This window comes from Myxine glutinosa, chromosome 7 (assembly GCF_964187855.1).
Source record: "Myxine glutinosa chromosome 7, kmMyxGlut1.1, whole genome shotgun sequence".
In the NCBI taxonomy this organism is placed as follows: domain Eukaryota; kingdom Metazoa; phylum Chordata; class Myxini; order Myxiniformes; family Myxinidae; genus Myxine; species Myxine glutinosa.
In genome coordinates this window covers 104,603,068-104,620,200 of record NC_136267.1, presented here as the reverse complement: position 1 = coordinate 104,620,200, position 17,133 = coordinate 104,603,068, and the positions used below count along the sequence as shown (strand labels likewise).

The following is a 17,133-nucleotide window of genomic DNA, read 5'->3' as shown; positions in this document are numbered from 1 at the left end:
CTCGCACTCGGTTTCACACTCGCGCTCCGATGTGCCCTCTCGCACCTGCGCCATCACCAACTCACTCTCCGTGTCACACTCCGCACACTCTGTTTCACACAGACCCTCCGACGTGCATTCTCGCTCGCACTCGGTTTCACTCCCACACTTTATAACACACCCACTCGCCGACGCACACTTTTTCCTCACACGCGTGCCATTTCCACTCACACGGGACCCTTTACCAACGCCCGGGTGCCATATCGATCCCAATCGCGCGACAATTCTTTTGTCGCTAAACATCCTTTTACAAAATCTACCCGCACAATATACAGCACGACTCACTTGGGGGATTCCCTTCTCCACGCGCACCTGCAAACTCTTTATTTGGTTAGTGCGTACATCATCATGATTTGAGCAGGGACTTTGTACATATTCCATTTCTCCCTGCAATTCCCGGGCTACCTCCGTCATCTCTTCAATTTTAATTCCCAGCACTGCTTTTTCTTTATTAACCTCGACGACCGCTGGCTTTAATAAAACACCCTCCTCTACCTCAGCGGTCGCCGGCTTTTCCAAACCCCGGGTCGCGATTTCTACCCCTGTCATTGTACCCGTGCTTTTCTCAACTTCGTTCAACCGGCGCTTCTCGACCCGCGTTACCTCCTCGTGCACCCTTAGGACCCTTTCGCCCAACTTGCGGTCTCTGTCCCTCTGCTCCCTTTCCTCCCTATCGGTCCTCATTCCGTTTATTATTCGCTCATTGTTAGCCCTCCCTTCGTCCCTCATTACCCCCATACTGTTTTTTAAACCTCCAATTTGGTATCCCATTTGTCCCATAAGGGCCCTCATCATTCTGTTTTCCATTTTTTTTATCGTTTTTTTCCTGCATTTCCACCATGAATTGGGTCATGAAGGCTTGCATTTGGGCCGCGCTCATTGGTTCCGCGGCCGTGGCCCCCTCAACCACGTGCGCGAGAGCGCCATTTTGTGCGTCTGAAACCTTCGCAACCACATTGCCATTTTTCTCCTCCTCCCTTTCCTCCACATACATTTCCCCGAGGTCCTGGGTCGATTCCACCCCGTCTATCTCTCCCACCGGCATCCCGTCGCCTTGAACAGCCATGGCGCGATTTCAAAATTCGGGTTTTGCTTTACAACACAAATTTCCAGCAGCTCGTAATTTTGAGCGCGTTAAGCGCGCTTCGGGCTTGGTATCTCACTCCCCGACACCAATTTGTTACTGTAATAACACAATTGGTGTCCAAAATTTGGGCTAAATAAATTTAGTCCCAGGTTCGAATCCCAACTCCTGACTACCAATTTGTTACGGTCCGCGGATTAGATGTTATTTTGACCGAGCGGTGGTGTAACCGCGGCCGAACAGTTATTCCCCGACTAAAACCCGATTCACCCTGAACGTTGGCCGTATCGCGCCACAGCTACTCAATCTGGAAAACTCTAAAGCGACCGAATGCAAAGAGGAAGAAGACGTACAGAAGAGTAACGGGATTTATTACTATTTACACACACAAGCAAAAAGGAGCAGTCACGATTATGTACAGGGACATGAGACGCAGGTGACACAGTGAATTCCTTATACAAGCTTAATTACCTACCCAGGACAGAACAAACAAAGACGACTCAGACGGGGAATTGCAGAGTGGGTTGGCTGGAAGGAGGTGTGTGGCTGGAGGAGGAGGACGGCACGGAGCTGGCTGGAGCTTGATCCCGCACGGGACGTCGGGCTGGACCTCGACGGCCGCTGATGCCACCGATCCTGTCGTGTGCGCGGGATCACGGGTCGGATCACGGTCGGAGCCGACGCGCTGGTGGGGGGTCTGGCGTGACGGGTTCTCTCCTCTCTCTTTCTTTTGTCCAACCACTCTTTCTCCACCGACAACTCAACGCAACCACTCCTCAACGCAACCACTGACCACCCCTGACGACCAACTCAGCTCTTGTCATGGACCTCTCTACGCGCTCTGCTCTGACGACCCAGCTCTTTCCTTTGTACCTCACCACGCAGCTCAGCTCAGCCTTTCAGCTCCTCTCTTGGACTCATCTGCTTGTCTCCTCCCTTGGACTCAACTGCTTGGGGAACGCCCCGCAGCGGGTTATATAGGCCTCGCCCCTCAACCTTTGCGAACCTCCCCCAAACGCTCTTCCCTCCGCCCTCTCAAACCAAACCCCTCGTGCTCGGTTGGTTGTTCGGGGCTGGCTCACTCCTCCCCTCTATTACGAGGTGGAGACACACCTTTCTTCCCCAACCCTGCCTCGTGGCCAATGGTGGTTGAAGAAAACCGCCCAAAATGCAGTTGGCCATTGAAATGAAATGAAAGGGGACCTATTCTTATTTCACTTGGTGCAATGGAGTATTTAAATTAATGGGAGACACAGCCTTACCCTAAGACACATAATAAGATATAAGCTACTGAACAAGGGTTTTATCGGGTCCTGCAATGTGGTGTTTATGGAATAACTACCGAGACGCCCTTTGACCTTTACACTACGGAGGTATTTACAAGGAATCATTACATTTTACAGAGGGTGATATTTACAACAATTTACTATACAATAAAAAAAAAAACCATTCTCATATCCACAACAATATATATATATATATATATATATATATATATATATATATATATATATATATATATATATATATATATATATATATATATATATATATATATATATACGTATATATATATATATATATAATATATACATATATATATATATATATATATATATATACACACACACACACACACACACATACACAGTATATGTATTTTAAGCATGCACATAAATGTGGAGGATAAGTCCAAAAGTCACTGATGTTTGTGGGTCTTTTGTGAAAAGTAGAATGTACCATAAGTTAGAAAGTTGGAACAAGCAGGAACTGTCATTCATCTGATGTACTGCTTTATTGAAATAAAAAAACAATTTGATTTTGTTTTCATCATCTTGCATTCATTCCATGCTTTTATCTCCCTACTTGACTTTGTCATATTTTATTCTTTGGTTTCGCCTTTGAGGTAGCAATTATTAGTAACCTCCACCTACCTTGCATGTGGTGTATGACAGTTCATTTGGTGACCTATTTACTTTTACAGCTTCGGAGTTACAGCTTTGGATGAAGCAGTGGTGGTTTAGGTATGCTATAAGCCAATTGATTAAGAAAATATTTTATGATTATTATTTATTGATTTTAATTATGCAATTAATCAATCAATTATTGTACACCTCTCCCTCCCAATGCGCAATGCAGTCTCTATGAGTTCCATGGCGGTATTGCCGGGCACCATAGGCGTCCCGGCAATGCCGCACTGGAGGATATTAAATTATTTGGTATAGGGGCGGTGTACTTTGAATGTATCTGTACTTGTTTCTTCTCTTTTTGTCGAAACTGGCTCTCGACCACCTCCGCATGACTGCTTGAGAAGTTTGGCCGTTGAAAGCAAAATGCAGGTTTCCCGGTTCCAGAAATGATTTTGCTGCTGAAATTAGTTTTGTGATTACATGGGAAGTTGGTTGCTACTTACTACCACCACTCCTCATGTAATCGCCTAACAGCAATCTGTAAAATCAAGAAACCACCACCCCTCTGTGTGATTCCTCTTCTTCCTCTCTTCTTGGTAACCCTCTTCTGCCTTTGCTTTTTATTGATGTATTCACTGCTTTTCTTGTCAATATCCCGTGTGCTTGTCCTGCTTCTCCCTGTCTTCCCTTTCTTGCCCACCTTTTCCCTCTTCCCCTTTTTTCCTTTTCTTTCCATGTCTCAGTTTCCCTTCCCTCTACTTTTGGGGTTTATGGATCAGCAAGCCTAGATCAGCAACCTCGCTGATCTAGGCTTGCATGTTTCCTCAGCCTCCCCTTACGTTGTTTTTTTGATGGAAGCTTTTCTGTGCTGATGTCCACAACCCTCCCATTTCTCTACTTGGCTTCTCTTTGTACCAGTTTGAGAGTCAAACACTTTGGTAGTGGTGTAAATGTGTAAATTCAAACAGCTACCCCACAGCCTGTGTCCAACCTGAGAATCTCCTCTTTCCATGCCCTAGATTCTCTGCCCAGGTAAAAATGGCGTCCCTTTACTACAGTTTCGACTGTAGACCTACAGCTCCAACTACTGCTACAACTCCTCCAGTTTTATAGCCCTTGCTCTTCTTTACTTCTCTTTTTTGTGGAGATTTCTAACTATTACATCATGTGGATTGTGTTAAAAAAAAAAAAAAAATCTCATGCCAATTGTGTAGAATTTTGTTTTTTGATCTACAGCCAGATGTGATGATCACAGCCAAGCTTTTTGTGTTGTTGCAGGCCTAACAAAATCCATTATTCTTTTCACTAAAGGCATGTTTATATTGCTCCAATCGACTGAGTAGAACCAGGCCAAGTCAGATGGTGAGGCCGCCCGGTTTGTTTCACATTTTTTGTGAGATGCCGAGTGCACTCAGTTCGAGACCTGGTGTCACGTGTCCCATGATGATGCATTCCTGGGTGGTATGATATTAATGTGTCGAGATGCAGATTATTCTTTGGGTTGCACCCTTTTATTTAATTGTAATATTTGGCTTTTCTCAATCATTTTTGTGGTGTCTTGGTAAGTGTGTCTTTGGTAAGTGCTCGCCCCTCCATCCACTCCCTTAATTCAAATGGGCTGGCATAGCTTCAGATTTCACAGCTATCTTCACTCGAGACTAGGCTGAATGTCTTAACTTAATGTTTGCCTGTAAAGCTTGTGTAGCCAAACCCTCCCTCTCTATCCCCGCCATATTCCCTCGTATCCGCTGCTTCCTGCACACTGACATTTTCACACAAGTCTTGACTCTACCTCGGTTATGGGCCCAGATTGCATCAGCATAAAATGTATTGAATATGAATTGCATCACATCACTCTGATGGTAACCTTCATCCAATTTTTATTTACATTGTGTCAGCAGCACCTGCACAATGTCAATGCAGTATATAGAATATATCCATCCTATTAATACTTTAATTTATATTTTGTACAGATTTTACAAGTGTAAATTCTTCCTTTCTCAAGCCGGATGTTGCAGAGGTTTTACACTTATATTTAGCTGTCTGCGCTGGTTAGATTCTAGGGCCTCACTATAACCTCAATAAGATTGGTGCTTCACTTGGTATTGTATCACAAAATGGGCAGTTCCTCGGATGGATTTAAGATTCAAAATACAAAAGAGCCAAATTCAAAATTCCTGCCCTAAACTTTCGAGTCTAACGGCAGCCTTGGTCAGCCAATTCATGAAAAACTTAGACCAATATATCTACTGCAGCCGACACCCTCAAGGAGGTGGAATTAATTGAGGATGTGTAAGAGGAAGTAGTCACGTGTCCCTCTGAGATCTATATTTGGATTGATTGGACTTGAATACGGTCTGGTATTTACTGTCTTGGAGATTTGTGGTCACATTTCACCTGCCTTTTTACAAGACATTTGTTGGTTCTGCTGTGGACACTTTCATTCTTCTGCTGTCCATGCAAAGGCCTACATAGAGACTTTAGCCGAAAGCCTGATATGTGTACCCTATCTATCTCTCTCTCTCTCTCTCTCTCTCTCTCTCTCTCTCTATCTCTATCTCTATCTCTATCTCTATCTCTATCTCTATCTCTATCTCTCTCTCTCTCTCTCTCTCTCTCTCTCTCTCTCTCTCTCTCTCTCTCTCTCTCTCTCTCTCCGTTGGGCATGGGTGTGGCATCATGGTGGCTGTGCATGTTGAGCTGTGAGTTCTTTGTCGTGTTGGTTGGTTTTCCTATCCCCTATTTCCCTCCCTTGTGTCCTTGTTTATGCTTGTAAAGTTTCCCCTGTGGGTCCTTTCGTTGTTGAGAGAGGGAGAGAGCGCACACGGTAGGTGGTGTTTGGTTGCCTTTTTTTTGAACCCCCGGGTTTGAGGCCTGGCCTCCATTTTGCCGTGTTTTCCTAGTCCAGGCAGCGGTGTTTCGCTGCTCTAAACGGTTCTTGGACCTAGTCCATTAGTTTTGGTTTTACCTCCACTTGCCGGTATTGCTTGTGGTTGGTATCATTTTGTTGATTTCTCACCTTTTATTTATTTAATTTATGTTCGCTATGGCAAACGATTGTTTGAGGAATAGCATGTACGAGTCGCTCACTCGCAAGCATGGGCTGGTGTGCGACCCTCCGAGTGAGGTAAAGATGGAGCAAGTGCTTCTATCAATCAGAAAAGGCGTCGGCTCACATAATATCCATGCAGCCTCTCGAATGAACAAGAAGGTGGTTGTGTTTGTATCAGAGGTGCACATGGTGAACTCCGTTGTGGAGCAAGGCCTTCTCATAGAACCCGACCTGTTTCTCATGGTTTCCCCATTAGATACACCTGTGGTGAAGGTCAATGTGTCTAATGTCCCTCCCTTTGTTAAAGGTGAGGACTTGTGTGCTCAATTGAGAAAGTTCGGTACGATCGTATCAAAAGTGACAATGGTGCCGATACACTCGGCAAGGGGTGAATTTCGACACGTGATGACTTTTAAAAGGATCGTTTACATGATATTGCCCGAAAATGTGCAAAAGCTAAATGTAGTTTGCATGCAAAGATTAATGGCCATACTTATAGAATGTATGCCTCCACGGACGTCATGACATGCTATGGGTGTGGAGCTTATGGACACGGAAAGAGTTCCTGGCCCGGTTTGGTGAGACCATTAGAAAATCGAGACCAGGTGATTGCAGATTCTCCTCCCTCCCCACCTAATGGGGTGGATGATGTTGTAGACTCCTCCCCACGACCTAATGGCGATCAGGAAACAGTTGACCCCCCCCCCCCTCACCTACTGAGAGATGTGGAATGGTAGACCCCTCCCTACAACCAATGGGTGAACAGGAAACAGTAGACCACTCCTCCCGACCCGCTGGTGTGACAAAAGTGGTTGATCCCTCTCCTACTGTACAGGACTGTACGGATGACAATATTGGAAGGGTTCGTAACAGTGTCTCGTAAAAAAGGACAAAAACGTTCATGTCCCGTCGTGAAGGATGCAAGCACAGTACAAAGTAAGGTGGTACTTGTTGTGTCAAATGTGTTGCCGAGCTTGCAAGATGGAGCTAGTGTAGAGAATCCCTGTTTGGGATTGCAAACTGAACCGGAACCGGGTTTAAATCGAAGCAATTCGTTTGCACCACTTGCCGAACTGTTTGAGGGTTCTGAGTGTGATCTAGACATCGAGAATCCTCGCGCCTCTCAGGAGGACACAAGTGGTGATATTGATAACCCTGATGTCTTACATGACGTTGATTTAATGGTCACAGAGGTGGATGCAGGGATGGCCGGGTGTAATGACAGAACAGATAAGTCGGACAGCCCCACAGAGGAAACCTGTAAGCCTACACTTCTGGAACAAAATAAAAGGGATGATAAGAAGGAAGCTGCATGTGACGATGAGAAACTAAACAGGAATGAAAACGATATCCATGTTTCTGATCCTGGGGAGATTTGTGCCTCAGAAATAAGTTTGCATCAGGAAGAGAATGACAAAGATGATGCGTTTGATTTTGATGAACCCTACTCTACCCCGTCAGGTAGTGGGTTTTGCGCCCAAGAGGATGAGGATGGGGACACTGTAGTTATAGAAGATGAAATTAAAAAATTCCTCGATGAATCCTTCAGGAAAAGGATGTCAGAATTCAGGATTATTTCCCAAACCTACATGCTTTTCTAAAAACTAGTAGCAACAAGCAACATGATTCGTGAACCCCAGCAAGTTGGGATCTCAGAACCTCAATTTCAGCGGTTGAGGAAGTGTGCCACTAAGGCAGGAAAAGAACTCCAGTAGGAGGAAAATTAATAAAGAATAAATGAAGGTAACGTCTCTCAACATAAATGGAGGCCGCAGCTGTATGCGGCGTCTGGAGGTGTTACAACTATTTGAGAAAGAAAAGCTTGATATTTTCATGTTACAAGAGACACACATCAACCAATCTTGTGAAGACGAGTGGCGCAGAATGTTTAAAGGGTGCCATGTTTTCTCCAGTGCGGTTGAAGAAGCTAAAGCGGGGGTGGCAATATTCTTGCATCCTCGCCTTCATCCATCTGAGATTCATTATCGAGAGATTTGTAAGGGTTTCTTGATGGTGGTGGATTTTATTAGCAGCAATCAAAAGGTTAGCATTATGAATGTGTATTGCCCCAGTGACAGTGCTGAAAGGGCTCTATTTCTTCCAAAAGTAGCGGATTGTTTAAGCACTGTTGATTTAACTTGTTTAATTTGTATGGGGGGAGACTATAATTGCACACTCAACCCTCGACTGGACAGGAACACTCCTGAGCCACATCCACCCAGTGCAAAGTCCTTGGCACAACTTGTGAGATGTATGGCGATTACAAAATCCAAACACCCGTCAATATACATGGGTGTGCTGTGCAAAAAACTAGTTAACCATGGGTCGACTGGACAGATTGTAAGTGAACCAAGGAATGGTGAATCTGGTTAAGAGAACATGTATAACTCCATCTGGCTTTTCTGATCACCATATGATTGCAATGGAATGTATGTTACCCTGTCAATGCTGTGAGAGTGTACACTGGACTTTCAATGTGAAATTGTTACAAGATTAACATTTTTAAAAATGCCTTCAGACTGGTATGGGAAGGATTAGAAAAGAAAAAGTGTTCTTATGTCAATATGCGACAGTGGTGGGACTGTACCAAATCACAAATTCGGATTTTCTGCCAACAATATTGCTCGTATGCCACCAGTAATACGTCTGGGTTGATAAGTGCTCTAAAAGCAGATGTACTTAAATATGAACAACAAGCTGGAACGTCTTGGGGAAGTGACCAATATCAGCAGCTGATAGAAAAAAAGACCCAGCTGGCGAACTGGTCAAAGAGCGTGTGGCTGGAGCAATGCTTCACCTGCGGATGAGCTGAATACACCTCGAGACTCCAAACAAAGATTTCTTCTGCATTTTGAAGGCTGCCAACACTTCTCGGCAGATTCAGAGTCCACGCTCTTCCGACGGTGTTCTGACTTGCCAGAGTGACATTAAACATTCACTGCAAGAGTTTTACTCAAACTTGTTTACTCCAAGAACGGTAGATAAAACGACAGCAAATGAGATGATTGAACTTCTCCCATCTCTTTCTGAAGAGCAGCAACTTCAACTGGAATGTGACATTTCTCTGGAGGAGCTCACAACAGCAGTGAAACAACTCGAAGACGGCAAGGCCCCCGGAATTGACGGACTTCCTGCTGAATTTTACAAAGTTTTTTGGAATGTTCTGGGTCCTGCTTTAATTGAGATTTTTCACGAGAGCCTAAATCAGGGGGAAGTGCCCTTGAGTTGCAGAAGAGCTGTCTTATGTCTTCTTCCCAAGAAAGGGGATTTGCAGCAGATTACAAACTGGCGGCCTGTGTCATTGTTAAATACTGACTATAAGATTGTGTCAAAAATGCTTGCAATGCGCCTTTAAAAGGTCATCTTTCTTAGTTGGGAATGGCCAAACGTATTGCATACCTGAACGATCCATGTATGACAGTATTTTCTTGGTTCGAGACTTCATTACTATCGGTCAGACTGCGTCACATGCTTTTGAGTTATTACTCCTTGATCAGGAGAAAACTTTCGACAGTGTGGATCACTCATTTTTGTTTGCAGTTCTTACTAAAGCAGGATTTGGAGAAAAATTCATTTCTTGCATAAAACTTTTATATAACAATGTATCATGCCTGCTAAAAGTAAATAACAGTCTGTGTCATCCTTTCCCCTTTCAGCGTGGCATCCGTCAGGGCTGTCCACTGTCATGCATGTTGTACACACTGTCCATCGAACTCTTACTGGCTCTCCTTCGTACCACCTTATCTGGTTTGTCCTTGTCAAACAATTCCAAAATTGTTACGTCAGCATATGCAGACGACCTGTTTGTTGTGGTTAAAAACCAGGAAGATGTTTTTCAGCTATCCCGGTGTTTTGCCAAATTTGAACTTGCTTCATCAGCAAGAGTAAATTGGAACAAAAGTGTAGCTCTTTCTCTGTACCCAGATACCCTATCGGGGTCACATGCTTCAAATATGGTTCCCCCAACTCTTCCAGGAGGAATGTTATGGAAAACGGATGGGTTTAAATACTTAGGCATCCATTTGGTGAACTACAAGCTATATGAAGAAAAACAGTGATGGTTTCCGAGATAACATTAAGCAGAAACTATCAAAGTGGAAAGGGATGCTCCATATCTTGTCACTTAAGGCATGGGTAACGATAATAAACAACCTGGTGCTTCCAATCGTACGGCATTAGATCATAGCACTCCAGCCTCCTCAAGCTCTGATCACCAACATTCAGAGGGATCTAGTTGACTTTTTCTGGGGAGGCCACCACTGGCTTAAGCCAGATGTGTTGTGTAGACCACGTAATTCAGGTGGTCAAAACCTGGTGCACATCCCTAGTCGAATAGTGGCTTTTCGGCTAATGACAATAAAACGTCTGCTATACAGCGAGGTTGTGCCCTGGTGTCCTCTCATGAATACCTTGCTCAGGCAAGTAGGTGGAATGGACTATGACCGGGAACTTTTCCTTATGGACTTGAAGAAGGTCGATAGAGCTCGGCTCCCTGCATTTCATCGGTCTCTCCTGAACGCCTGGCAAGATCTAGGAGTGCAGCGGTTGGAGATCTCTTACGATCCCAGGAAGTTTGTGCACATTGTTCCAAAACTCATTATTCGCTGAAATATCTACCAGCCGAGCTTTTTTGGAACATTTTACGAACAATGTGATTAATAAAGTGCGAGATCTTATGGAGCTATCCTTGAAGCGATGGTTGTCTGCCAGCGCTGTTTCTGGAAAAATTGGCTTGCGTTCAATTGGAATAGTGAGCAGGGTCATAAAGATTGTATCCCAGACTTTTTTAGATTTAAATATTGGGTGGAATGGGGTAAATGAGGAAGTAGATTTTCGTTTAATCTTCCCTGAACTCTCAGTCACTGCCCAGGAACAACGTGGTGTGTTTTCCTCTAACAGCGAAGAATCCGGCGTGTTCCACATCATGGGAAAAGGGCAATGTATAGAATTTGTCTAGAGGTGTCCTTACCGGGCTGTGCAGCACCCTTAAGAACCAAGTGGAAAGAGTTTGTACCTGCAGGAGCATTTCTCACTCCAAATTGTGATGAAATGTACAGGTGGCCTACTGTCGGACGTACAGGAGACCTAAATTGGAGACTGGTCCATCACGCCCTGGCCACACAGGTGTTAGTTCAGAAGTTTAACCATGCTGTGTCTAATTTATGTCCCTTTTGTGGTAATGTTGAACATTTGTATCATGCGTTTATTGAGTGCAAGAGATTGTCATCTCTGTTTCTGTATCTGAGCCGAATTTTTTGTAAATTCAAAATTGTTTTTTCCTGTTACAATCTTTGTTTACGGACTTGCATTTAATACTAGGAAAAACTGTGATTTTGCTTTTGAATTTTTTGCTTCCTTCTCCCTCCTCCCCTCCCTCTCTCTCTCTCCCCCTCTCCCTCTCTCTCTCTCTCTCTCCCTCCCTCTCCCTCTCTATCTCCCCTCCCTCGCTCTCTCTCTGTCTCTCTCTCCCCCATTCTCTCCCCCACTCCCTCTCCCTCTCTCCCTCTCTCTCTCTCTCCCTCTCCCTCTCCCATCCCTCTCCCTCTCTCCCTTTCTCTTTCTCTCCCTCACCCTCTCTCTCTCTCTCCACTTTTTTTTTCTTTTTTTGATTAATCCCACATGAAAGACTAGGTGTTAGAATGGTAACACCTTGTCTTTACAGGAGACAAGGTGTTAGAATAGAAATTCCATGCAATTGATGAGTGTTATTGTATTGCTGATGCTTCAGCTGCTTTTTTTTTTTGGAAGGTTAAATTATTTCATACCACCACTGCAGGGAAATTATAGTCATTGGTGTCAATTATGGTACACCCATACCTTGTTTCCACAAGATGATCTGAAATGTATTTGTGTTGCACGCAAACCGAGATGAAACCAAGCTCTGTCTGCATTAGCAATGCTGAAAGTTTTCCGTAAATTACCCTATCAAGACGACATGACCACAAAAAACGTGAATCGATACAAGTTAATAGATGGCATTAATAGAGAGCTAATGGGGCCAATCCTTCCCCAGGGATGTGGAACTCGATAGCTTTGTGAAGGCTACCTGTTTTAGAGAAGGGAATCTTGGAAATAAAATCAATAGTGGTCGGTTTATTTTTAGTAGTCGACCCAGGGCAGTACAACCACCATCCCTGTTGGGACTTTCAGTGGCCTTGCCTTTGCCAGTCACCTGGGGAGAGGGTGCCGGGCATTGTTTTTGTTGTGTGGGGGGGAGGGTCTCCCTTCTTCCGCATGTCATCCATGAACAAAAACGCATCATCACAGATTATTTAAAACATCAATTGCAGCACAAGATACTTCAACACTTTTACTTAATGACTAATATGGATTTTTGTAAACTTTTACTTATTTTTTTCAATAATTTTACTTTTACTTATTTAAACTTATGTCCGTTAACATTTGACTAAAACATCTCCTCACAAACTACTCGATCGATATGGACCAAATTTGGTATGATGCATCAGGACAGTTCGGTCTCATGGGATTGTGCTGCCCAATGGGATGTGCCCCTATAAAGGGAGTTAAAAGGGGGGGAATTTGCCCTGAATATTGCTATTCCATTCAAAATCCTCTTCTCAGAAACCACCAGACAGATCCACACCAAACTCGCCACGCGGCATTGCGACCATGCCTTAACCTTAAGTTGTGCTTCTCATGGCCATATCACCGGTGAAAATGGGGCCAGAAATGGGGCCAGGGTCCCCTTCCAGAATCCCTCATTTTCACTAAAATATCTTCTCTACAACTACCTGAGTGATATGGTCCAAATTTGGTACAATGCATCAGGACAATAAGGTCTCATCGGATTGTGCTTCCCATTCGGATCTGCCCATTTGATTAAACGGGGTGAAAGGGGGGTTTTACCCCAAAGGGGGATTTTGCCTCAAATTCAGGTAATTCATTTTAAAGTCTTTTCAGAAACCATGGGGAAATAACTGTCAGTCCCCACGGGGCTATATTGATCAACAAAAATGCCATCGTGGAGCAACTCATCAAATGGCATTGGCATGTGGTATAATTGATTTGTTACTATGATGACTGTTTGGGATTATTTGAATTTTGCTGGTCATTAAATCATAAAGTGTTCGGTTGATTTTTACCACCTCACCCCGCCCCTCACCCCCCCCCCCACTCCCACCTCGTATCTGTGTGACTTAACAAACAATTGGAACGTCTTTCCACAGAAATAAAATATTCCACAGCCACATTCTCTGCTGGTCAATCCTTGTATTCATTCATAGTGCCTTCATTACCAGCAGTTTGTTTTGATAATCTCAACTTTATTCGTTTTTTTATTTTTGGAAGTAGCCACATCCAGATCACTTGTTTTTACTGTATATATGTAACTTCCATTGTCTGTTCATGCATGTGGTATTAATCAGGTGATGGATAGTGAGCATCTGGTATGGTGTTAGAACATATGATTTCCATATGTAAATGGAATAATATAACTCATTGTTTCTGGACAAAGGTTGTCTTTATGGCTGTCTAAATGTTACTGTACAGTGTACAGGGTGGGAGAGGGGAATGATGGTAAAATAAGTGAAAATGTAGGGAAGGATCGAGGAAGAAATGGAAGGGTTGTGGAGGTGATCCACCAGTGAAGTTCAGCCATTTGTGGTGATGCCAGAGCTGGTGCTGGAAGTCATGTGGGCCTCCTGAGCATTAATCATTCAGAGGCTTTAGCATAGCTCCCATGTAGATAAGGGCTAATGGTGTGTGCAACCATGTGCAATGTTTTAGCTTTTGAATTGGTTATATGTCTATATAACATTCATTTTCAGTATTAGAAATATAGTGTCCTCTAATGCGCAGCTCTATATTTTAGCGAAGTTCCGCGTTTAGAAATGCGCAGTTCATACACTCTGATAGATCGCAATGTCTTGTCTAGCAAGTTGCCATGTAATGATCTAATTTTGTACATTGCATCATGTTGGATGGGCCCAGCTGGGCTGTTGCTATTAAAATTTAATTGGTTTTGAGCCACCTATGTTTCCAGGTAATGGCTCTATGTACTCTTGACCTTTTGTAGGTCTTGCAGCATGGCATTTATAAGAAAGACAAAATGTATGGTTGCAGATTGCTTTGGCAATATATGTTCTGTTGATTGATTTACTGACCACGATTTTGGATTTCTCTGTCGTTCTGATAAATTGTGAACAAATTATTAACAATATGCTAATTATCAAAATGAAATAACAGCTCTGTTTTTGGGGTTTTTTCAGGAACGGTTCCAAGTGAAGAATCCACCACACACGTACATCCAGAAACTGAAAAGCTACTTGGATCCTGGTGTCACGAGGAAGGTCAGAGGAAGACCTGTTTTTCTCTTTTCTTTTTTGCTTTGTCTAAGATGTTTTGTAATCTTTGCTGTGTTAAATCTTGTATTTTAGACTGTTACTTCGTATTTAGGATTTCCAACATAATGACTGTTTTCATTTTGTTCGCAATTGTAAATGTACCGGTGTCTTCATTTCACGGACCACTCAATCGATTTCTAACAAATCATTAAATATTATGTGTATTGTTCTTTAAACATCAATCTCAGGCTCATGCATGATTCACCTTCCCAGTAAAACACATCGAGTTGAAACACATCAGTAAACTTGAAATATATTTTTCATGACTTACATGAACATAGGTAGACAATTTCAACCTGAGATTCCAGTATCATGAGCCAATGGTTCAGAAGGAAATGCTGAACAGGGCAGCCAGCGTTGTTTTTAGCAAATCAAAACACTGTTGCCTATGGTTTCCTGAAATCGCTTAAGTTTGTTTTCAATTCTGGGGTTGGGTCTTCTTTGCCGAACTTCCATGACTTAAGGCCAAATAAAACTGTGGAGTTGCATGCAATGAGTGTGCGATCTGAGCTTTAAAATCCAAGCTCTGTGGGGGATCACATGTGCTGGTTCACATGCGCTGGCACTGGGAAGTGCTGGCAACCAAAAAAAATACTTACGCATTTGCTTTTTCCAATTTCAATGTAATCGAACACTTAAATGCAGAGGATAAATGATAGTGCAACCGGGCTGGGTCGAACGCAAGCCATCGTAAGGGTGCGCCACAGCTGTAAATGGCCCTCTTCCTGTCTTATAGTTAGGCCTTTGTTTTTGCCCCTGTAATCCAGACTGGGAGTCCCTGTGCATTTGGGCAGCTGCCTGGAAATGTTTTGCCTTCAATCCGGATTGTACCATTTGCTCACACACGCAGCTGCTCCCTTCCAGAACAACATCCATTGGACATTGCATGTCTGGAGGAGGAATAGTATTATTCTAATTATCCAGAAGGGACAGTTATTTAATTTTATTGTTGATCGAAAGCAACATTACCTTTGTTGAGGCAATTTATATATATATGTGTATATATATATATATATATATATGTACACACACACAGACTTGGTATTTAATATGGAATATTTTTTTTGTGCGGGTGAACTTACTTTTCAAGATGACTTAGAACCAAAAGTTCATTGGAATTATGTTGAAATTATTCTAGCTTTTGTTAATGCGACCTTTAAAAGAAACAAAAACCACATTTGACATTTCGAAGCAAATAAATTGATCCTTGAAAGTGATAAACTGATATCGAACTCAATTCACGGACAGTACTGTGTTAAACTTCTGTACGTTTTCCAGAAGTATCTCTTTATTTTGCACATTAGCCAAATTTTTTTTCAATAAAAACAAAAGCTAAATTATGACTGGGATTACGGACAGTAAAATTACAGTTCAGTACTTCGTGTAACCCCCACGAGCATTCAGGAGAGCACGTACACGTCGAGGCATGCTGTTCACGAGATTTGCCAAGGTTTTGACAGGAATCGCTTGCGATGCAGTGACAATAGCCTGCTGCAATTCACGCACAGAGGTGCTGCTGGTCCAAGTTGTCGATTTGACGCGTTAATTCTGCCCACAAGTTCTCTATCGGATTCATATCCGGGGACATGGCAGGCCACTCCATATGCTCAACACCACGGTCAGCAAGAAAGTGTTGGATCATGCGAGCACGATGAGGCCGTGCATTGTCATCTTGGAAGACAAAGTTTCCTCGAAAGGCTGCACGAGCAAATGGAAGCAATGTTTCTTCCAGAATGGCCCTGTACTTGAACTGGTTCAGGTTTCCATTCAGAACAACCAGGTCAGTTTTGCCCCCTGCATGAAAAGCAGCCCAAACGGTCACCCCACCACCTCCAGCTTGGACTCTTGGCACTACACAATCTTCATTGTGGGCTTCATGCACTTGTCTGCGCACTCGGACGCGGCCATCTTGACGATAGACCAGAAATCTAGACTCGTCACTGAAGGTCACGTGATTCCAGTGTCCTGGCTGCCATTGACGGTGCTCTCTGGCCCACTGCAATCGGCACTGGCTGTGTTGTCTGGTCAGGCGTGGCTTTCTCAGGGGACGCCTGGCACGATAGCCTGCTTGAACCAGTCGTTGGTTGACTAGCCTTCTGGATACAGGCACATTTGTCAGTTGCTGCCACTCAGCCCTAAGCCGATTAGCTGACTTGGTACGGCCATTGCAGACTAACCGGTGCAGCTGGCGATCATCTCTCCTTGTGGTTCTGCGTGGACGTCCTGGCCTCGGTATTGGAGTAGGGACACCCCTCTGAGCATTTCGTTTCAGGATCTTTGACACCTGACCATGAGTGATGCCATACTGCCGAGCAATAGCATGCTGTTTCATGCCAGAATTTCGTAAAGCCACCACTCCATGACAAACAGCATTGTCAAGTTGACGGACCATCTCCAGAGGAAGCGGCAATAACTTTTGTAGACGTGCAGCAGTTGTTTTCCACTAATACAGAACACAGCAACCCTTATATACCCGATTGTGAAGCCAATCGTCAAATGTACCTGTCTTTACATTTTGTCACGCCACCTGTGATATAATCCTGTTATTGACTTCTTGCTGCGAAAGACAATCAGTGACATGGTTCCTTCAACAAAGACATCACCGAAGGGTAAAAGAAACTCACCAGATTGATATACTGAGTTCAGAAAGTAAACCCAAGTCAAGAAAAAAAAGAAATTCCACAT

At 43.6% G+C, this 17,133-nt stretch overlaps 1 protein-coding gene across 1 annotated transcript in view; it reads left to right on the top strand.

Moving 5' to 3' along the window:
* FMNL2 (formin like 2) overlaps positions 1–17,133 on the top strand; it is a 236,656-nt gene that overhangs the window by 143,879 nt on the left and 75,644 nt on the right. Inside the window, exon 3 of the mRNA XM_068097873.2 lies at positions 14,314–14,394. Within this exon, the coding sequence (XP_067953974.2) occupies positions 14,314–14,394 (81 nt within the window). The remainder of the gene's footprint in view (positions 1–14,313; positions 14,395–17,133) is intronic.